Raw genomic sequence first — 22,514 nt, 5'->3', positions numbered from 1 at the left:
AGGAGATGGAGGAGATGGAGGAGGTGGAGGAGATGGAGGAGGAGGTGCAGGAGATGGAGGAGGAGGAGATGGAGGAGCAGATGGAGGAGGAGATGGAGATGGAGGAGGTGGAGGAGGAGATGGAGGAGGAGGTGGAGGAGATGGAGGAGGAGGTGGAGGAGATGGAGGAGGAGGAGGAGGTGGAGGAGATGGAGGAGGAGGTGGAGGAGATGGAGGAGGAGGAGATGGAGGAGGAGGAGATGGAGGAGCAGATGGAGGAGGAGGTGGAGATGGAGGAGGTGGAGGAGGAGGAGATGGAGGAGGAGATGGAGATGGAGGAGGAGATGGAGATGGAGGAGGTGGAGGAGGAGATGGAGGAGGAGGTGGAGGAGATGGAGGAGGAGGAGCAGGAGGGGGAGGAAGGATGCCGCAGTCCCATCCCGTTCCCCCATTGAGCTGGAAGAGTCATCGGCTTTTCTTATGAGTAAAGACCCCACGCGGGTATCAGTTAACCCATATCAGTTGAGGATTCTTTCAACTTTCGGGGCTCAGAAGCTGTGTACACTCACTGCACTGCACTTTGAACTTTGAACTTGGACCTTTCCCCAGGCTAGTGTTTTGTGGTCTGGTCCTCTCTCTCTGCTGGGTGACTACAGCTCCAGGCCAGCCCCGCAAGCCCGAGGGAGACAGCTGGCGCTCTGCAGTGCTCTGCGCTGCTACACTGGGTGTTGGGGAGATCCCGTGGACTCAACGCACTTCCAACCTTCTGTGTTTTCAACTTATGGGGGGATCTACCCTATTGCAACTCAGTCGGGGAGCAGCTGTACCTTAAACTCGCGGTGAGTGGAAGGTTTTTTGTTTTGTTTTGTTTTTTGAGACAGAGTCCTGCTACGTGGCCCAGGCTGGCCTCAAACTTGCTATCCTTCTGCCTCAGCTTCCCGAGTGCCGGGATTACAGGTGTGAGCCACCGTGCCTGGCTTAAGCCATCTTTTGCTTGCTGCCAGTCCTCTGGGTCCCACAGTCTTCTCCCCGGGATCCCCGCGGCAAGCTCAAGGTCTCCCAAGGAAGGCAGGGCCGTGCCCGGCTGCAGGGGCCCCACGATGTACATTTGGTGGCTGAGGTCTTTTGGGTTCAACCTCAGGTGCTAGCTGTGAGGACGCAGTCCTGTCCTGCCTCTTTCCTTCTCTGCTCTCAGTCCCATTCAGAGTTGGTGGCCGATTCCAAGTTGATCCTGTCTGTCCTTGCCCTCCTTCCACCCGTCACCTCCACCTGTTTCCACACTTTGGGCTCTAGGCCGCGGTCATCCACCTGCCAACGCTCCATCCCCACCTCTTTGCTTCTGCTGGCATTGGCCCTCCCCAAATGTCCCCTCCTCCACCCTGCACCCTCCTGCGTGGATCTGTGTGGGCTGCTTTCTCCCTCGCACAGAGCTCCCTGGACAGCTGGACTGTGCCCCTGCCTTCCGAGGCCCCTGTCCCTGACCCAGGTTGGCAGCAGGAGGACAGGCAGCCAGTGGCTAGGCCAGACCGAGTCCATCATTCCTGATGTGAAATGTACTTCCTGGAGATCTTGCAGACCGACTGACTGGAGCCTTGCGACCGTGGAGAGGTAGATTGTTGCAGACTGAAGGCCAAAATTATCCTGGGTTATCTTCAGTCTCCTTGCTACCAGCAGGTTCATCTGACCCGATATCCTTGTGACTATTGGGTAAAACTTCTTGAATGGGTTGTTATACCTGGCAGACCACTAGCTCTCCCCAGCGCCAAAGCAGCTCAGAAAGTCGTTACATGTAACCTATAGCAGAGCCGGGCATCGTGGTACATGCCTGTAATCCCAGCACTTGGGAGGATCGAGAGTTCAAGGGCAGTCTGGGTTACATAGGGAGACCCTGTCTAAATAAAGGAACCAATACATAAATCTCTAGAAGAGATTTCTGTGCTCAGCTGTAGTCGCCTGGTTAATGTTCCTGACAATGCATTTGGTAAATCCATTCATGATTTCCTCTTGTCCCGTGACAATAAAAGCTCATGTCACCTTTTCTACAGTGGAACATGTCATTCAGGGGGACCTCAGTCTGTGTTCCCGGGCCATGGTCCCTTCAGATTTGGCTCAGAATAGATGATCTAATACCCCTCAGAGCATGAGCTGGTTTAGGCTGACACGGGCAGCCCCGCACACCCGCCCAGGCAGAGCAGCTGGGAAGCCAAGGCTGGTGGTGCCCACAGGCCAGGGGCTCCCAGACCCCATTCTCCAGTCACAGCACTTGATACCCTCAGGACCATGACCTCGCCAGGACTTCAGGCTTAGCCAGCGAGAGGCCTCTACCCCCTGGCAATGGTGACTGGGTCGGGGTGGGCATGTGAACCAGGACAGCCAGAGAGACCCTGTTCCGGGCTTTTGCTGTCTGTGGGGAAAGAGGTCTTCCTAGGGGCTGCAAGGGGGGAGCTTCCACCTGTCAGAAAAATGGTGCTGACGTGGGAGGAGAAGCTGAGGCCGTGCAGATGGGGGGGGCCTGATGCCAAGCTGTAGCTCCTGGATCCAGTCATGCCTGAAGCTATGCTGGAAGACTCAGTTGTAGGAACTAGTGTATCACCCCTGCTCCCCCACCATTTATTACTTTTTGCTGTTGCTTTTGAGACATGTAGCCTAGGTTTCTACGTAGCCTAGGTTGGCCTGTAACTCATGACCTTCCTGCCTCAGCCTCCCAAATGCTGGGATTGCTGCTGTGTGCTACCATGTCCAGCTCCAGGAATTTCTTTTTTTTGGTGGGCTTGGGGTTTGAACTCAGGGCTTTGAGCTTGCAAAGCAGGTACTTGACCACTGGAGGCACACTCCAGTCCATTTTTGCTCTAGTTATTTTGCAGAAAGGGTCTCTCAAACTATTTGCCCAGGTTGGCCTCGAATCACAATCCTCTGATCTCATCCTCCCAAGTAGCTAGGATTATAGGCATGAGCCAGCCTCTTTTTTGTCGTTGTTTTTGTTTCTTTTTGAGACAGGGTCTCACTATAGCCCAGGCTGGCCTTGAACTCAGGATCTTCCTGCCTGTATCAAATACCCAGCTCAGTTCTCCTGTCTACCTCACACCCTCCTTTTTTTTTTTTTTTAAAAAAAAAAAAAGCACGTTTGAGTTGTCCTATGACTTGTCCCTGAAACTATCCTGGCTTAAACTCAGGTTTTCCTGAAAACCCGCTAAATGGGGCCCCCTGAGAGCAGCCGGAGGGTACCTGCAGATCTGCACCTCGTAGCCCAGGCCCAGGGGGTCGCTGGGGGCGGTGCCATTCTGGAAGTCGCTGACGTTGAAGGAGGAGAGGGTGTGGTTGACGAAGCCGTGCATGGTCCCGTTCGGGCTGTACATGTAGAGGTACACCAGGCGCGGGATGAAGTCCGACGTGAAGGAAATCACGAAAGCCTGCAGGGGACAGAGGGTGATCGTGGAGCTGGGGCAGGACAGGGAGGGACAGTGAACTGACAAGCTGACCTCAAAGGGTCAGGGTGCTTCTGTCACCACTCCGAGGCCCCGAGGAAAGGCCCCGGGCGGGGGGGGGTGGCACTCCTGAAGTCACAGGCAAGCACTGGCTGCCTTTCTGCTGGCTGGCTGTGTGGCCCTGGGCAAAGCACAGCACTTCTCTGTGCCATTCTTTTGATTGTGTTAAACAGGCCGACAGCTGTGCACAGACCTCACCTGCAGGGCTTGCTGGAGGACAGGGAGCAGGGAGGAGGAGGATTGCAGTGGTGAGGTGTCACCTCCTCATTCTCTTGCAGAGCTGTCTCTGGGATGCTAAGAGGGCAGGGAGCTGAAGTCAGCAGCCTCTGGCTGTGTGACCTTGGGCAAGTCACCTGTTCTCTCTGGGCCTTGCTGTCTCTCCTTGAAGACGGGGCCTACCAGTCCCACCTCCCAGGACTTGGTGCAGGTTAGTGGGGGGTGCGGCCAGAGCTCACACACCAGCGGCTCTGGAACATTCTAGATGCTGTGGGCGTCCAGCATTGTTGCTGTGGTCCTCACCGGCTGCACCCGGTGCCCAGCCTCAGGACCCTATGCTCACTCAGCCAGGGTGGGCTGGGAACTGCTGCTCATGTGCGGCCCCCCTCAACAAGGGGTTTCAAAGCCTTAGTCTGGGGGGAGGCAGCTGGCAGGAGGAAAGGCAGTGTCCCCTGTCCTAGGCTGAGCATCACCCTGCACTCCATGGGGACTGAGTCCTAGCACCCAACCTGTGACTGTCTGCTCTGGGGAACTACTCCCTGGTCCCTCTGTGCAAGGTGTCAGCTTCTTGGGGCCTAGGCTCAGCCAGAGGCAGAGACGACAGGAGTCCTGGGGCCCCGTGTGCTCTGTGGCTGCCTGGGGTCCACACGCCTTAGGTTCAGTCTTGGGCTTTACGTGTGAATGTGGACAGTCAGACAGAGCTAAGGCCCCAGGGCAGGGGGTCCAGGCCACAGGCAGAGTCGGGCAGGCTGGGTAGGAAGCCGCAGAGACCACTGCTGTTATGGCTGTGGCCGAGGGCTGTGACACTCCTGATCTACAGGGCAGAAGGGCCAGCAAGCGCCAGTCCCATTCACTGGGCTGGCATGTTGGGGGGGGGGGGTCACTGGTCCAGGGCAGAGCTAGGGGTGGTGGTGGCGCTGGTGGGTTTCTCTCCTTCCTGCCTTATTTCAGCATCCCCCAAAACTTTAAAAAGCTGCATTTTGTGTAAAGGAGAAAAGAGATTGAGAAAAAGAGTGGGAAGATTGCCAAGGGAGGATGTCTGTCTGTCTGTCTGTGTGTCTCTTTTGTTCCTGCCTCTCCCTCCCCGCCCGTCTTGTTCTTGGTGACCTCAGGATTCTGGGGAGGACCTGCACTAGGGGCTGGGGAGGGAGGCAGGGCTAAAGGTTGAGGAGAATTTGCTATTCCTCCCCAGGACGCCCCCCAGCCTCCGCCATGATCCAGGGGAACCGTGTCCACAGCCCCGGGCTGCGTGAAGACGAGGCAGGAGCAGTGCTGGGCCAGGACTCCATCCCGCCTCGGTCCCGTGTCACTTACGTTGATGATGACAGCAAGCTTCCCGATGCCACTGAGGATATTGTACCAGATACCTGGGGAGCAGAAGCACACGTCAGACCCCTCTCAGACCTGCAGGCCCTCGGTCACCAGCACACAGGCAGTGCCTGGGTGGCCCCAACCTTGCAGGTGATGGGTAGTCAGAGGGACACCGTGAATGGGGCATTGCCAGGGGAGGCCCTGCGGAAGCCTTGGGGACGCCAGGCTGCACCTGCACCTGCTTATCCACGGTCTGTGAAGAGGTGCTCAGAAACAATGAGTCCCCTGTGTCTCTCGCCCTCCCTGTCCATTTGTGCTGCTATGTGGTGGACAGAAGTGGAAATTTTTTCTCGAGGGAAAGATTTGGCGGGATGCAGCTCTGAGATCCAAGGCAAGAACACCCGTGTCTAGGGACGCCCCGTGTGGTTCTAGGCCAGGGTCCTGGCTGGGGAGGCTGGGATCCTATTCTGGAAATGACGCTTCGATAGCATTGTGGCACAAACCAAGTTCTATCTGGACTTCCTTGCTTGTTATCCCAAATTCCAGATGGACAGAAGGACCACAAGGTAGCACAGAGGGCACCTTGCTCCTCGGTTATCCTTCCACTGGAGATGAGAGTGAGAAAGGCCTGAGAAGGAGGCGTCAGGGCCTCCATGTTGGTTTTCCAGCACAGGGTCTGTGCCCTGCAGACCCCACCGCAGCTGCACCCCGTTGGGCTGGGAGTGTGTCAAGAGGTCCTGTATCCTGCAGATTCCCTCTACCTGCACCGTGGGGCCTGGTGCACATCCTCTGCAGGTTCTGGGCTGGAGCCCACCCGATGCTGGCTCCCGACCCCAAGCCATGTCCTTGAAGGATGTGACCAGCCCTTTGGAAGCATTGTCGAACACAATGCTGGCTGTTACTGTCCTCAGAGAAGATGGCAGTGACCTTCACCCAGGGCGTGGGAAGCGAGAGAGCTCCACACAAGATTCTGCCCTGGCAAGGAGCAGTGGGGCGGGGAGAGCCCTCCAGTCTCTGATTTTGGGGTGGTCTACAAAAGACAGCAAGAGATCAGTCCCTCCCCCCACCCTGAGCATCCCAGGCACTGGAAACCACAGACTCAGAAGCAGGGGCCGAGGCCACCACCATGTGTACAGTACAGATCCCAGCCTCAGCCAGCGACAGGTTACAATGTCATCCTCGGCAGAGATGCCCACCCAGAGCCAATCTGGGGACGATCCTGCCTGCCTGTCACAGCCCTTGGGCCTGTGGGCCGATGACCTCATCTGGGAATCAAAGCTCACACACGTTCACTTGGTGTCCCTCTAATGGCAGTGTGTCCTCAGTGCATTTTGCTAGCATGGTGACTGGGGCCGTCAGGTGGGTGCTGCCCACTGGAAGCCTGTGGGCATGAGTGAGCCAGAGAGGGCACTAGGAGGAGGACATATCCATGTGACATCATCGTGTATACACTTGGGCTATGGGTGAAACGCCCTTCATGTCCTGCCTCTCCTGGCCATGTGTCAGGGTCCCAGAGTCCTTCTGTGGACTTAGACTCCCAGGGCAGGCTGCGAATTGCATACCCTTGTGTCTTCTGGGCCTTGCTCAGTGTCTGGCATGCAGGACTGGTGCCACTGGTAAATGTTTGCTGAGTAACTGCACAAGGGTGGGAAGCCCTTTCCTACAGATGAAACCAGAGTGGAGGGTGCAAAGCAGCTGCTGGCAGGGCCCATCCGGGTGGCACGGTGCTCTGTGAGGCTTCAGACTTCTTAAAACAAGTTGACGGAGATTTAAAAACTTGACATTTGCCACTTCAGAAAGATCCTTGGAGCTGGTCCATCTCCATGACAACAGTTGCCGTGGCTGACCATGGTGCCCCCTGCAGGCCATCTGAGTACAACCTCTGTTCTCTGCACCCAGGAGTCCCTGTGGCCTCCCTTCATGATCTCCAGCTGTGTCTCACTGCCTTAACCCAGGCCCCTCCAGAGTTGGGAAAGAAATTCAGAGAGGACGGAAAGTGTCAAGAAATATGGAACCCAGCCAACGGCTCTGTGGGGAGGGCTTACTGTCCTTGCATTTGTCTGAGGTGGCATATTGGGCATGGGGAGCCTAGGCTGGAGCTTGAGAGCCCTGGGAACGGGTTCCCAAAAGAGGTGGCACCTGAGCTCTGTATGTCCTTGAGTAAAAGAGGGGGTCAGCCAAGGTGACTGCTCAACAGGCCCAAAAAGACAACATGCAGGGGGAAGGAGAAGGCTGGAAGATGGGGTGGCCAGTGAGGAGGCTTCTCCCTGCTTCCCAGAGCCCAGATGGGGTCCATCCTGACAGGTCTGTGACACCTCTGTGTCCAGGCCAATGGCTGGTGGTCCCCATGCCAGAATGATGGGAAAGTAGTTAAAAAATGCAAACCAGAGGCTGAGCATGGAGGTGACACCTGTTATTCCAATACTTAGGAGGCTGGGGCAGAAGGATCTCACGTTCAAGGTCAGCCTGGGTTACACAGCAAGGCCTTGTCTCAAAAAAAAAAAAAAAAAAAGACCCAGCCCCAGCCTCTCCTGGGACAGGTGGGGACCTACATTGTCCCCACCCCCACCGGCCCAAGTTATTGGAACACACACTGCAGGGAGACTCATGCCTGAGGCCCTCTAGGGAAGGGGATGCTGTTCTTTTGGGAAACTCTGGGCTTTTATGAACACTCTTAAAGCAGAGCTGTCCTGCTTTCACCTGTCTTCCTCCTCACAGGTATATAAATATATTTTAACCATCCTAGAGGACTCTAAGCCCCATTTCCAAGAACACAAGGAAATATCTGGGACCAGCCAGGCGCTTGGAGAGGGTGCACACCTGCCCACCCAAAGTGTCCAGGAACGGAATGCCACAAAGTTTTCTCACTGGCAGCCTGAGTGAGCTGGAGCCGGGTCTCCCACATGGGCTGCGTCCCTGCAAGGATCCACTACACCTCCCTCCCTGTGGCCACCACAGGGTGGTCAGGGCACCTGTGTTTTGGGGCACAGCCGCCCATAGCCAGGGCCCATGGGCAGCGAGTCACAGAGGTCATTGGGCCCTCTGTCCCTAAGGGACGCTGGCCCCAAGGCCCTACGTGGATCACAGGAGGGATACAAAAGCCCATTGAGCGAAAGGTTACAGCTCAGGAGTCCATCAACAAGCATGTGAAAGCCAGCGATCGCGCCTGCAACCAATGGACAGGAAGCAGGGAGCGGGCGGCTGATCTGTGAGATGTGGGAAAAGGTGAGGGGCCCGGAGCAAAGGTGCCCAAGGCGCAAGTGGGGATCCTGCAGGGGTGGGATGCCAGCGCCCATGGCGGGGGCCATGGGAGGCCACCCTCCTCCTCTTTTCACCTTGGTGAGCTTCCAAATTCTCAGAGGCCACCATTTGGGGACTGCCAGCCTCTGGAAGTAAAGGGTGCCAAGGCAAACACACGCCCGCTGTACACTTAGCAGGGGCCTCTGCACACCTGAGAGTCAGGCCTTTGTGAGGACAGAGTGACAGGAAGGGCCACACGCTTTGCTTTTCTGCCAGAATTTCCATGAACTATGCAGAGTGCCCCTGGTGCCCTCTGTGGGCCTCTGGCGTGCAGAGCGAGTTTCCCAAGTAGAGCAGGAGGCCAAGGACTCCAGTTCCTGGGTTTGGCTGCTTCCACCTGGCCTCCGTCTCCCTGTCCGGGAAGTGGGACCAAGGACCTGCCAGGCATCCTCCTGGGGTTCCTCCCAGGATCCAACAGGCCAAAGTTCCAGGAAAAGCTCACAGAGCTCGGGTTGATCTTCGGGGCAGGGCGTGGGTGCTGATTTGAGCCTCAGGACAAGGTTGCAGGCTCCTCTGGCCTCAGTCCAGCCGAGGGCCTGCTTTCTGTCTGGTCCACCAGCTAAGAGAAGCTTTTTACAGGTTCATCTGCAAAGTGCAAAATGTCTGGAAGCCAGCCTTCTGTGACAACTGTCACTCTGAGAGGTGAGGACGTTGTGACCTCTGTGCCTCCGAGCTGTACACATTTACTTTCTGGCCTTCTCCCAAAGACAAGCGCTCACCTTAGGCTGGCTTTTCCACGTGCCAGCCTGGTGGCCACTGACCCTTCTGGCCATTTCCAGGTGGCCTGAGGGCAAGGGCCTCACCTTCTGACCACGGGAGGGGTGGAATCAGGATGCTGGGGGGTGTGTCCATTCAGGGCTTTCAAACCTTTTAAATTTGTAGACAGAATCTCCCGGGACCATTGAACACAGAAGTCAGTCGCAATTTCCCTTGTCTGAGTTGCTCAGGTCAGAGGTGACATAAGGAAGCCGAAGTGCTGGAGCACGGCATGACGATGTTGTACACCAGGGCTCTGTGTGTACCTCTGTCCTCACACAGCACCCACCTTTCTTGGCCCCTTTTAAAGCCAAAGGTCTCACTGCTGATCTCAAATGTGAGGCTGCGGGGCAGGCCAGATGTAATCGCCGATATTTGACCGTGAACGTGGCACTTCCCCTGGTCAGTCAACAACCTGGAAGGGAAGCTGGAGTCCTCCCTATCTTGGAGGGGGGTGGTGGAGAGCCAGTAGATCTGGTCACCATGGCAGGGGTGGCCATGCCACCAGAGGCCAAGGTGTGGGCCCAGGAGCTTCTGCCGGCAACCACAGGAGAGCACGTGGAGCAGAAGGCGTGACCTGAGGACGGTCCTGACGTCCCGGGAAGCCCCCGTTGGCACAGAACCCCAGCCCAAAGACACCCAGCACTAGGAATGCCAGCTATTTTGGCCACATGACAAGTAATGTCCCTTGTGTAATTCAGTCTTCTGTTTGTCCCAAGACTTAGCACAGAGGTGTTACTCTAACTAAGATGGTGTCAGAGATGAGATCAAATCTGAAAGGATTTCCCAATTTTGTTTTCACCCCGAGATTGGGCCCCACTTAGGCTAAGACGGGCGTAGTCCTTGCTGGCTCTGGTTGAGACATATGTGGGGTCTGCAGCCTTGTCCACTGGGTCTCCTTCACTCCTTACTCCTCCCGATAGCACCCATCTGCTTAAATGTCTCTGGTGACAGGACGATCACTGCCAGGGAGGACCTGCCCTCCATCTTTGATACCTCTAATTGCTATGGTTATTCTGATTTTTGGGGGGGCACTGGGGTTTGAACTCAGGGCCTCATGCTTGCTAAGTAGGTGTCCTACCACTTGAGCCAAGACCCCAGCCCTTTTTGCTTTGGGTTTTTGGAGACAGGGTCTCATGTGATACCCAGGCCAGTCTGGACCTCGATCCTCTCATTTACACTTCCTGTGTAGCTGGGATGACATGGATGTGTGCCACCACACCCAGCTTTTATTGATTGAGACGGGTTCTTGGGAATTTTTTTGCCCGGGTTGGCATGAAACCTTGATCCTCCCAATCTCTGTCTGTCTCCCGAGTAGCTAGGATTACAGGTGTGAGTCACTGTGCCTGGTTTCCTATGGTTATTCATTACTCCAGCTCCCCACGCCCTTCTCACATGAAGCTTGCCTGAGGGACTCGGGGTTAAAAAGCCCCAGTTGAGTTTCATCCTGGTCCTGACCCCGCAGGTGAGTCACACAATGGCGTGGCATAGATGGCTTTTCCTTTTTCACAGAAGGGCTCCCACCCTCTTTCCTGAGTATTGAGTGGCGGTGCTCAGTGGTGTAGGAAGTGCTTGCTCTGCAGCTAATCCACTGTCCCCACTGGTCCAGCTCTGCACTCGGGGCCATGTGAGCGTGGGGGTGGGGTGTTGAGAACACAGAGGCAATGAACCCTTTGGTGACTGACAGTCAGATAGCCACCCGCTCCCCGCATGCCCCAACCCGTGCCACCGCTCACTCACCTATGTCCTTGGCTCTGACGGCCACTGGCCTCCGAAGCTCGGTGACAAACTTTTTGGCATCCAGGCGGATCTCTATGATATTGTTCAGAAGAGCGAACAGCGGGGCCAGTGGGAAGGACGCAACGAACAGGGTGACAAAGCCAAACTGGATGACTGCAATGAGAGCCGAGGTGGACGTCAGCCGCACTGCCACAAGCTGGCCTGTGGTGACAGGCGCTCGCTGCCTCACACCCGATGCCCTGCCTCAGAGGAGAGCACCTGCGCGGATTCACCCACAGGGGCCTAAGAGGGGCCTCAGGACCACCATCACACCCGTCGGTGACCTCCAGATCAGGAGGTGGTACTGGGGTTTGAACTCATGGCCTTGCACTTGCCAGGCAGGAGCCCCTACCTCTTGAGCCGCTCTGCCAATCCCTGCTTGAGGTGTTTTTTGAACAAGGTCTCACTTTATGCCTACGCTGGTCTGCACCTTGGTCCTCCTATTTATACTTCCCAGGAAGCTGGGATGACAGGTGTGTGCCAGTATGCCAGGCATTTTTTTTTTTTTTGGCTGAAATGGGGGTCTTGCAAACTACTTGCTCGGGTTGGCTTTGAACCATGATCCTCCCGATCTCTGCCTCCTGACTAGCAGGGATTACAGGTGTGAGCCACCACACCCAGCACTGTTTGGCTCTTGAGTAGTGGGCTGCTCACTTCTCATTCATCTAATTTGACAAATTTATCTCTCGTGGGAGAATGACCCCTGGGAACTCTAAGGCCCGGCTTGCATCTTTCCTGTGCCCTGACTGCGAAGAGCTCAGTTGCAATGCTACCCTTCCTTCCCCAGAGCTCCCTGGGGTCTGGGAGGCCTGTCCTCATCACTGTGTCAAGAGCTCCAAGCGTCCCCTTCTATTGAGTCTGGGGGGTGGGCACTTATTTTCCAGGGTAGCCTCACCCCTCTGGCATGGGCCTTATCTCGTTGGACATCCTGGCTACAAGTTGGCTCAGGGGTTTCTTCAGGTCTGGATGCAACAGCTAGCCTGGGCTGTGCTCTGAGAAGGTTGGGAAAAGGTTGCCAGAGGGATCTGGTCCAAGGGCGTTCATTGCCAGGCAGTAAATAAGGAAGTCAGCAGAAGGTCGCCCTGTGTGTCCAGCTTGCTGTGTGTGGTCATTGTTAGCATGAGGGTGGGCAGGATGGGGTTCTGTGGGAGCCCTAGTCCCCAAGCTGTCTTGGTGGCCTCCTGCTTGCCCTGATGCATGGGCAGGATGGGGCACAGGACAAGCTGTGAGATGTGGCCTGGGCACAGGGGCTGGGCTGTGGGTCACTGCTGGGTGGGGTGTTTCCACTTCTGAGTGACGATGCTGCCTTGTCTGACACTAAGGGGGCTCAGGCCCTATTGGGCCTTTCCTCATCTGACCCATCTGTGTGCCCTGGTGCCCAGTCTGCCACCCATGAGCAGAAGATGCCAGCTGTGTGACAGAAGCCAAGTGTAGATTGTGCCCTGATGGTGGGGTTGGGTTGGGCACAGGTGGGCCACTCCTATGCACGTGGGTAGAACAACCTATCCTGGGAATCCCGCTTCTCCAAGGCCGGGAGGAGCAGGGAAGAGACTTTCACCATGGGAAGAATACAAAACTTGGCGAACTGACCGCAGGGCTCCTGGCCAGTCACAGGCTGCTTCTTCCTGCTAACTGCTCTCCCAGGGGCTCCGCAGAGGGCACAGCCTGACCTCATGGCCAGGGCAGCCCAATGCCCAGACCCTGCGGGCTGAGGCCCCAGAGCTGAGTCTTAGCAGCTGGGGAAGGAGCAACTCAGATGCTGCTTGGCTGCCCCCAGCCTCTGTCCAGCTTGGACTTCCAGGAGGAAGAGAATAGCCATCGCAGCCTGGCCCTCCAGGTACAGGGGCCAGGTGCTTCCTCCAATTACAGGAGCAGTGAGGTCACCTGCTCCTGCCACCCTCCAAGCTCAGGCCTCGGAGCAGCCCTCATTGCACTCAGGGTGCTCACTTCGGGCTCACCAAGCACCTGTGAAAAACCGACAGGGACCTGGGACAGCCTGGGAACCAGCATTTTTGGCAGTCCTGGGGTTTGAACTCAGGGACTCGAGCAAGTGCTTGACCACGTGAGGCACACCCCCAGGCCTTTTGCTTTTCATTTGTTTTTTGGATAGGATCTCCTGTTTTTGCTCAGGCTGGCCGTGATCCTCCTGTGTCTGCCTCCCAAGTAGCTGGGGTTATAGGTGTGAAGTTCCAGACCTGGAACCAGCATTTTTGAAACCCACCCATAGTAGCCAGGGGGCATGGCTCTGTGATCACCGCTGAGTGAGTCTTCTCTCATCCATTCATTGAGCACCTGCTGTATACCTGGGCCTGTTCTAGGGGCACTAGATGGTAGAGAAAAGCACGGCAGAAGAGCTCCTGCCTTCCCAGACTTTCCTGCTACAGGGAGGCAGATGGAGAAGGAGGGAGAAGGAAAGATGTCAGCTGATAATCCACAACTGGGAGCTGCAGGAGGGATGGGGCGCTGGCTGTTGGGGGCTGCCCCTTTTAGTCACCATGGTCAGGGAAGTCCCACTGGGGGACAAACTCTGGTGCCTCCGAGCTCACTGCAGGCCGGGTTGAGGAGCTGTGGACCCAGAGTAGGATTCCCGTTGGGCAGTGGGAGGTGTCTAGATGGCTGGCGCCTTGCAGCTTGGGTGGGGGTGGGTGGCAGGCCTTGGATGGTGGGAGGGAGTGAGGGAGAAGGAACAGTAGCTCAGTCTATGCGTCAGGCTGTGCTGACAGGGACAGCACCTTGGGGCTGTGGCTGCCTGCCCAGGCCTTCGGAGGACAGACCTATGGAGGCCAAGGCACCCGGAGCCCCAGGTCTGTGTTCCTCCCTCTTCCAGCCTCCCAGCCTCACACTGCTGGAGGACTGGGGGGTGCTGTGGGGTGGTGGTGGGGCATCACACATCCCTGCTCCTATCCTGGTGCCTCTGGTCCCCGGCTGCCGCTCCAGTCCCGCGGGAGGACGGACGCCACTCACTCATTTCCATGTACTCTGGGGTGAGGCCGGCGAAAGGTTCCAGGTTGTAGTCTGCCTCGTAGTGCTGCTTCTTCTTCATGTGCTCCTCGTGGTCGGACGGCCTCCGGCGCCTCAGCTTCAGGTAGCGGATGAATTTCTTCATCTTCCTGGAAGAATTCACAACTCAGTGGGGGTCGGGGTCAGTTATCTAAGTTACATTTCTATTCTTCTTATTATTTGGCGGTACTGGGGCTTGAACCCAGGGCCTCACAGTGCTAGGCAGGTGCTCTACCACTTGAGCCACCCCACCAGCCCCTTTTTTGCTTTAGTTAATTTTGGGTGTTTTTGCCTGAGGCCAGCCTCAGACCTGTGATCTTCCCACTTATGCTTCCCAATAGCTGAGATGACAGGTGTGTATCATGACACCTGCCTTGTTGGTTGAGATGGGGTCTCGAAAACATTTTGCCCAGGCTGACCTCAAATTCTGATCCATCTGACTTGTGGTTCTCAAGTAGGTGGGATTACAGATGTGAGCCACCACACCCGGCCACATTTCTAATTTTCTGCTTTGAGTCCCGAGTTCACTCATTTGCAATGGTGACTATTGCGTGGTTGCTTTTGTCTTTCCCCAACAGGCATTATAAGAAACTGTCACCCGAGGCCACATGAGGGCCTGGCGGGTCTCAGGTGTCTAGCTGTGTCCATGTGGACTCTTGGGGGTAGAGGGGCTGCAGATCATGGAGCGAAGTCCAAGGTTCCTGACTCCAGGTAGCCGACTGGCCCTGGCTCTGTACCCACCAACCCTGGGAGCTGGAACAGTGCTCCTGGGGAGCCTGTTGGTACTCCAGATCTTCAGCTAGCTTGGGGGTGAGAAGTCTCCCAGCTCCCCTTTTCCACAGTGGGGGTCACTTTGGCTCAACTTGCCCCCTTCCCATGTCCCTTTCCCTGGCGCCTCCATCCTGGTGGCGGCCCAGCCCCCACCCCCGCAGTGGACGCCACTCACGGGATGCCGATCTCGAAGAGGTTGTTCTGGATCAGCTGCTTCCCCAGCATTATGATGCTCAGCTGGATGCAGAGCTCCATCAGGCAGCCCCCCGGGGCGCACTGCGGACAGACGGAGAGCCGCGTCAGCCCCCAGGCGCTGGGAGAGGACCGGGACTGGACAGACAGGGAGAGGGTCGCCCAGCCAGGGGGCCGACTTCTGTCCTCCTACACGGTAAATCCTAATCCCTGGAACCTGCGAGTGGGACCTTGTTTGGAAAAAGGGTCTTTACAGATGCAATTAGTCAAATAAGACCCTGGAGTAGGGTGGGGGCGGATCCCAACTCAGTGACCAGTGTCTTCAGGGAAGAGAAAACAGAGGCACGAAGGGAGGCAGAGGTGGAGACTGAGCCACGCGTAAAGGGCCAAGGGTCTGCAGCCAGGAAGCTGGGGAGGCAGGAAGGCCCCTTCCGGATTCTTCAGGGGGAATATGGCTATGGTGACACCTTGATTTTGGACTGTAAGCAAGTACACTTCAAGCCAGCAGTGCGTGGTATCTTGTTGCTGGGGACCCTCTGCCTATGAGTGGTTGGGCTGGAACTGGGGCTCAGAGAGAGGCTCCCAGTGTCACGGCATGGGTGGTGGCAGGGCTGGATCCTGATGTCCCTCCTTCCCCAGGGCAGGTGCATTGTCTCGCGTACCAGCTGTCCACCCACAGGACCGCACGGCTGCCCGAGGCAGGCAGGGCCTGTGCAGGTGAAGGCCTCCCAGCGAGGCAGCCGGTCACCCCTCAGAGGGCCTGTGCCTCTGCAGGCCGGGGGTGGCACTCCGTGATGGTTAGAAGCCTTCGTGGGTGAGACGTGTGACTTGCCTAAGCCACAGGGTGCTTGGCGAGTCCTGGGGCACAGTGATGTCTCACTGAGTGATGTCTCACTGAGTCCTGAGCCAAACTTTTTATATAGTTTGCCAAATATTTGTCTTGGAGAGCCATCGTTTCATAAAAAAAGATCATATCCTTTGCTTTATTCTACAAAGACGTCTTCCCTGCCTCCCTACCATGGCAGAGTATCACACACAAGAAAATGCCCCGCAGACAGTCGAGGACAGCACCCGACAGCAGTAGAGTCAGTCTGGGATGCCCTGGGCCTGTGTTCAGCTGGTGGAACTTCTGAGCTGCACTCCAGACAGCCTGGTGTCCACCCAGCCTCCTGCACCCCGTTCCACAGTGTCCTTACCAGGGACACCTGTTCCCTTGTTCTCTGACAAGGGCAGTTGTTCTGTGAGTTGGAACAGGGAGCTGGTTACCCTGAGACCTGGAGCTCTGCAGCCCTAGCCATGGTGTGATGCAGCAAGTCCACGGCCACGACTCAGCGGCAGGAGGCAGCTGGCGCCAGACCCTCATGGCCAGAATCATGGGACAGAAGCCGCCAGCACCGTGTCTGAGAGTAAAGAGGTGGTGTTGTAATGCTGAAGTAAGAAAATGGAGCCTGGTTTGCTTTTCTTTCTTAATTCATTTTAACCAGAGAGGGAAATACTCAAAGCCTTATCAAACAGGAGAAAAAGAAGAGACCGTTCAACGTCATTTCAGGACATAGTCACATTGAACAGACTGAAGGCCAGCACAGAGTGGGGAGCAGAAAAGTCCCTACCAAGAGGACAGGCCACGTTGCTTGCTAAGCACACAAGTTGTTGCCTCTCTGTGTTTGCTGTGTAGACAAATGGGGAAGCAAAGCGGAGGGCTGGTGGGAAGGTGTCAAGTCCGGCTTACCTCCTCCATTCGGAAAGAGCGGAAAATGTACACGTAGTCACCCGGGCGTCCAACGAACCTGAAACGATTGGGATGCTTGTCAGGCAGGGGACATCTCACACACAGACCACCCACAGCTCCCCAAGCCTGAAGCTCGGGAGTCACAGGCTTCCCTCCAGCCCGCCTTCCTCAGCGGGGATGAGTGCACCTCATCCCGTGGGGCTTGGTGCACCTCGCACCTGCTTGCTTGTGGTCCACACTCTCTCGTTGTGTCCCTGTCTGTGGTGGGAGCAGCCAGACATGGCTGCGGGGTGTGATGCCTGGGTCACTGCAGCCTGGGGTCCCCACTGCCTAGGGTCTATCCTGCCTGAGGTCCCCGCTGCCTGGGGTCTGTCCTGCCTGAGGTCCCCGCTGCCTGGGGTCTGTACTGCTGGGAGACAAATCAGGGATCCCACTGCTCTGCTGCTCTGGCCAGAGCCAGGCCTTCTCTGAGCTCCATGCTATGGGAGCCTGCTGCCTGCTGTGACTCAGGCCTGGGCGTCCTGTTTGCAGGGCACGGGCAGCAGGGCAGAGCCAGCCCTGTGTGTGGAGGAGCAGCGGGGCCGGCCGGAGCAAGCGCCTACCGGCCTTTGAAGAAGGCCACGTAGAAGATGGGAGTGTAGGAGTTCACGAACTTCAGCAGGAAGGCCTTGAAGATCAGTCTGTCCTCGAAGCTCTTCTCTGTCTTTGGGACCTCTGGGAGAGAGATGGACGATGCTGACCGCTGCTGGCTGGCCACAGGCACCATAGCCCCCGGTCAGGAATGAACCCAGGCCCCACGGCAAGAGGGCAGCAACTGGGCTGCCCGCCCACTCCTGGCATGTAGCCCTCACCGATCTTGGTGAGCCACCGGGCTATGCAGCCATAGACCTCATCTAGCAGGATGATGACCACCAGGTTGATGATGACAGCTGTGGCTGTGACGGTGACCCGGATGTTGGAGCGCACCGAGGGGGAGTTGTTCATGGCCAGGGCGGCGGCTGTAGAAATCCTGTAGATGATGACGCCCAGCACAATGGCAAACGTCACGGCAATCTGCAGAGCAGGTGGGGACAGGCTTAGCTGGGGGCCACACAGAGCTTCTGTGGACCTGCACATCTGCTCCCTGGGCCCAGTTCCCTCCAAGCCCCCTGCAATTCTGCATCAGAACTAAGCCCGACATTTCTTAAGTGTCCACCAGATGCCAGGGTGTCTATGGGCATCAACCCACTGCTGACAGATGAAAGTAAGGCTTGTTTTACACGAGAGGACCAGAGAGGTTGTGCAGACAGGCCCGGCAACCCAGCTCAGAGGCTGGGATTTCCCAGAGCCCTTCCCCTCCTGGCCTGAAGTGAACCAGATTTTTCTGCCTTGGGGTGAAAGCTGCATCTCCTGTTGCCAAGCAGAGTACAGGACACAGTGGCCACAACTCCAGGGACTGTCCTGGGGTGCCTTTGAGTAGGGTGACTGCTGGGGGGGGGCTCCCTCCCAATCTGGGTTGACTGAGAGAGCAGACATCCCCGGGTGGAGCTGGGCTGAGCTGGGCACCCTCAGGTCGTACTGCCTTGCAGGAGGCAGTGGGGCAGCCCTGCAGGTCTGCTCGGACATGGACAAGGTCCCCTCTCCTGGCCTCTCCAGGAGCCACCAGGCACCTTAGGCTTGACAAACCCTTCAGGGTCCAGAAGATTCTTCAGAACTCAGGCTGGTGGTGCTGAGAGATGGTGGGAGCTACAGTGCCAGGCTTGCCCTGTCTGCCCAGGGTTGTGGAGGCCCCACCCCAAGTGTCTGCTGAGGATGGGGATGGTGACAAGTTGGGAGAACATGGTGGCACTGAGTTCAGTCAGGATTGAGCTCCAGCCACAATATGCAGGTTCTGTGTCCCATATCCTGTGTGCAAAGGGCGAGCCCTGTCTCTGCTGCCACCATCCTGCATGACTCCCAGGTCAGGCCCAAGAGGCCTGTGCTGCCCTGTGTCTCCCAGTTACAGTTGAGACGGTGAGGCGCCCTCCCTGCAGGGGCGGTGACAGCCTTTGGGAATCTCTAGGAAGGCTTACTGCACACTCGGGGCCATCGACATTGGCTTCTGCAGATGACTAAACAGTGACCACACCCTGCCCAGGAAAAGTCTGCAGCCCCTGCTGCACCCTGACCAAGGGGCCGCCCTGCTGTAAGGCGTGGGCACCACTCCCAGGCAGCTCTGGGGAGTGAGGGCTCTCCTCGGAAAAACCCTCCATCCTGCCAAGAGGCCACTCCCTGGCCGCAAGGATATCCCTGTGCCAGGGCGTGGAGGCGAGGCTCCCCGGCCTGCAGGGACTCGGTTGGGAGGCCCTCTGTCTCCGTCCCTGCTAGGTCCTGCAGCCTCTGTATAATATGTCCCATGACAGGCAGGCCCCATGCTGTCACCCTCCCTGGGCACCTCCCCTAAGGAATGAAAGAGCCAAAGGCCAAGTCTGGCTGGCCTGTCCATACTGGTGTCTTAATGACCAGGGTGTGTGGGAGTCACCAACATCTCGAATGGAGCTCTGGGGTCAGGGACAAAGCTGTCAGTCCATGAGTGTGACCCACTTGGGACAGGTTTACCAGGAAGGGAGAGCTGGCTTGTTCCCCACCCCATGTCTCTCTGCTTTGCTCTGCTAGGCAGGACAGAGTGCCCATTTCTTACTTTCTGCAGACTGGCCATGAGGAGGGATTGTGATAAAGCAGAGCTTATGTCTTCAAAGAAGACAGTTGCTGCTGTCCATCCTCTGCCCTATCTCCAGTCCTTCCCCTTCTTCCTGCCTGGAGAGTGGAGGTGATGTTGGAGGTGGAGCAGCCATTATGTGATCAAGAGGGGACGCATGTATGAGTAGAAGGCGGAAGAAGACAGTGGCTCTGATGGCATCCTGAGCTGCTAGCTGAGCTCTAGACCACCCACCTCTTGCTCCCCCCTCACAAGTCCTGCTTGCTTCTCCACTGTGAACAGCTGGAGCTTGGGGCTGCCTGAGTGCCCTGCTTCCTGAGCCCTGTCCTCTGCTGAGTGAGGGCCAGGATGCTCCAATAGGGGCCACGACATCCTCTGGTTATCCCACAGCACCCCAGAGTCTCCTGTAAGGTACCACAGCCCTGTGGCCCCTCTGAGCAGTCCCCTTCTCTGGGATAAAGGGAGGTGGTCTTGGGGACCTCACCACAAGCTTCTCTGGACCTCTTTATGTTAGTCAAGGTCCCCGTGTGTGTGAGAGCCTTGGTGCGTGAGAAACTGAGTCCTGTGTTGGCTTCCAGTGCTCGGCTGGTGGCCCTCGGTCTCCCACTCACAGCCGGCAAACCCAGCCGGGCTCTGCCTCAGTGTGTCCACATTCACACCGAACCAGGGGCTCATGGTTTCCGGCCTACCACCTCCTGGCTGGCATCCTGGGCCTCAGTTTCCTAACCAGTGGGTATAGGCAGTGTCAGGAATGGCCAGTTGAGGTTCCCTGCTAGGTCCTGCAGCCTCTGTGCAGGTGGCTGTGGGCACCAGGCCACAGGGTTAAGTGGCTGGGCCAGGGTCTCCCTTAAGCCTCCTGGACTGGACAGAATGTGACCACAGGTGGCCTTGACCACTTGAGGGAAGAGAAGTGCACAGTGGGTGTGGTCCAGAGGCCTTTTGGGGCTGAGGAGAATCAAGGTGGGATCAGAGTCCCCTCAGAGTCACCAGGTGTTTGTGACTTCCTCAGAGTCACAGATCTGTGGGGTTTCTGTCCCGCTGTGCACTGTTTCTTCAGTGGGTTCTTAAATTAAAGGCTCCCCCATTTGGTTTTAAGCCATATCAGTGAAGTCCCAGGTTTGAATGACTAGTTGCCAAAGTAAATGTCACTCTCTATGGACGCTGCCTGCCAGAGACTACGGGCCCCCCGCAAGGGCCCCTGTACAGCTTCTGGTTCATCCCATCTTAGGGGCAGTGGTGGGACCTCCCCCTCCCATCTCGCCCTCCGCCCCAGGAGATGGGGCCACTGTGTCCTGGGGTGAGCTGCACCACAGTGTTCACGATGACCTGGTTCTGGCAGTGGGCACCCACCACCTCCTGGTAGGCACCCCAATTTCCTGCATCTCAGCCTTCTGGAACTTACCATGAAGATGATGGAGACCAGGTTTGTGCAGTAGGCTGGGAAGCGGTCTTTCCAGGTCAGCTTCACCTTGTCTGTCTGCAACAACAAACAACCTGGGTCACTTCTTGGGAGCCACCATGGCAGAGAGATGTGGCACACAGAGGGGCACCTCAGACAACAGAAATACTCAGAGAAACCTCAAACAGGCAATGAGAGAAGTCAAAGTCCAGTGCTCAGGAAGCACGTGGGGCCCTGTCACCTAGGTAATAGTGTCACACGACGATGGAGGGTGGGCACCACGGCCAAGTGTCCCCTAGATACACTGAGGCCCACACCAGGGAGTGGCCTGAGGGTGTCCCTCTGATGATGGTCATCGCCACCCAGACCATAACAGCTATTTTCCCTTTGCTGAGCAAGTCGAAACAAGCAGCTGGCATCACAAGTGAAAACGCTGACTGCCACAGGGCAATGTGGACAGCAGGGCACATGGTCAGCAAAGGCTTCGGGGCTGGGGCTGGGTCTGGAGGAACCCAGGGGACGTGTGGGGCAGGTCACCAGCCCCGGAGGTTCTGCGTGGGGATGGCTTTTCACTAGGAAAAGGCACACGTGGGTCACAGCGTGCTGGCACAGACGTCACGTCTCCTTCCACTCGCTCCAGGAGCGGCCAGGTGCATGCTCACAAGCAGACAGCTGTGACAAAGCATGTCTCCCGGCCCCCAGATAAAGCCGGCTCCACTGCAGCCATGCTGTGACATTGCGACACGTGGACACCAGAGCACACCACAGACGTGGTGAGGACAAACACAACAGACTGGATGGTCCACACATCATGACTCAAGTTGTCCCCAGACAGAAAAGTACCAATTTCACCCCCGCCATGGCCGTCTTAACCCTCTGCCTCCACCTGTTGACGGGCTCCTCGGGAACGTGCCGGCGCTTCTGAGGACAGGAAAGAGAGCAGCCGGTGAGGTAGGAGGACCTGGACCTCGGGCCTCAGGACGCTGACCCTGGGTGCAGCTCTCCTGCTGCCAAGGCTGACTCGTGTGGGACAAGAGATGGCAGCGGCCAGGCTGCAGGAGAAGCCACTGCGAGCGAGCAACCTGGGGGCCACGAAGGAGGTCACAGCAGGGCCCAAGTCACTGGGCCCATTACGTGGGTTTTCTTTTCTTTCTTTTTTTTGGGCGGTACTGGGGTTTGAACTCAGGGCCTTGTACTTGCTAGGCAGGTACTCCACCATACCCTCAAGTCTTTTTGCCTTATTTATTTTTTTGAGTTAGGGTCTTGCCTTTTGCCCAGGCTGGCCTGGACGCCGATCAGCATTCGCTACCACATTTATTGATGAAGATGGGTCTCGCTAACTTTTTGCTTGGGTTGATCTCAAACTATGATCCTCACAATCCCTGCCTCCTCGGTAGCTGGGATTATAGATGTGAGCTACTATGTCCATGTCTGGCCACGTGAATCATTTTTTAAGGAATGAAAAACCCACAACTGGGGAAAGATCAAAACACAGAGCAGCCCCCTCTTCCCCCCCGCAAAAAAAAGCAAAACATGGAGCAGCTGCTGGGAGCCACAGAGAACAAAGGAAGTAAAGGGTGTGGTCTGTGGAAAGCAGACAGGGTCTGGGGTCACCACACATGTCCTCCTGGACCTAAACACAGAAACTGTACACCTCTGTGGCTCTCTGTGGCCAAAGCCCTTAGACAGAACCCAAACCCCAGGCTGAGAAGAGGCGGCTTTCCCGGCCTGGACCCTGCCCTGCTTGCTGAAGTCCTTTGCCTCAAGTGGACATGGTATGGGCCACAGGTCCTTCATCCCTTTCTAAGGGATGTAGTTGTGTGTCCATTCTAAGAAGTGCAGCCACAAGGCTACGGTGTGTCGGGGGGGGGGCATTCTTGGGCCTTACACTGACTCCCGAGACTGCTTGACTCAGCCTTG

At 56.8% G+C, this 22,514-nt stretch overlaps 1 protein-coding gene across 4 annotated transcripts in view; it reads right to left on the bottom strand.

The window, feature by feature from the left end:
- The window catches only part of Ano1 (anoctamin 1), a 163,837-nt gene that overhangs the window by 6,439 nt on the left and 134,884 nt on the right, over positions 1 to 22,514 (bottom strand). For 2 of the 4 annotated variants that reach the window (XM_074050812.1, XM_074050816.1), the window contains 10 exons: positions 21,438 to 21,515; positions 20,598 to 20,672; positions 17,370 to 17,571; positions 17,121 to 17,232; positions 16,519 to 16,576; positions 14,773 to 14,873; positions 13,791 to 13,936; positions 10,788 to 10,940; positions 4,995 to 5,047; positions 3,205 to 3,389 (listed from right to left, as the gene is read on the bottom strand). In XM_074050812.1, the coding sequence (XP_073906913.1) occupies positions 3,205 to 3,389; positions 4,995 to 5,047; positions 10,788 to 10,940; positions 13,791 to 13,936; positions 14,773 to 14,873; positions 16,519 to 16,576; positions 17,121 to 17,232; positions 17,370 to 17,571; positions 20,598 to 20,672; positions 21,438 to 21,515 (1,163 nt within the window). The remainder of the gene's footprint in view (positions 1 to 3,204; positions 3,390 to 4,994; positions 5,048 to 10,787; positions 10,941 to 13,790; positions 13,937 to 14,772; positions 14,874 to 16,518; positions 16,577 to 17,120; positions 17,233 to 17,369; positions 17,572 to 20,597; positions 20,673 to 21,437; positions 21,516 to 22,514) is intronic. The other 2 variants (XM_074050824.1, XM_074050826.1) reach the window with 1 other exon arrangement.

This window comes from Castor canadensis, chromosome 1 (genome assembly GCF_047511655.1).
Source record: "Castor canadensis chromosome 1, mCasCan1.hap1v2, whole genome shotgun sequence".
Lineage (NCBI taxonomy): Eukaryota > Metazoa > Chordata > Mammalia > Rodentia > Castoridae > Castor > Castor canadensis.
This window is presented reverse-complemented; position numbering and strand designations above follow the sequence as displayed.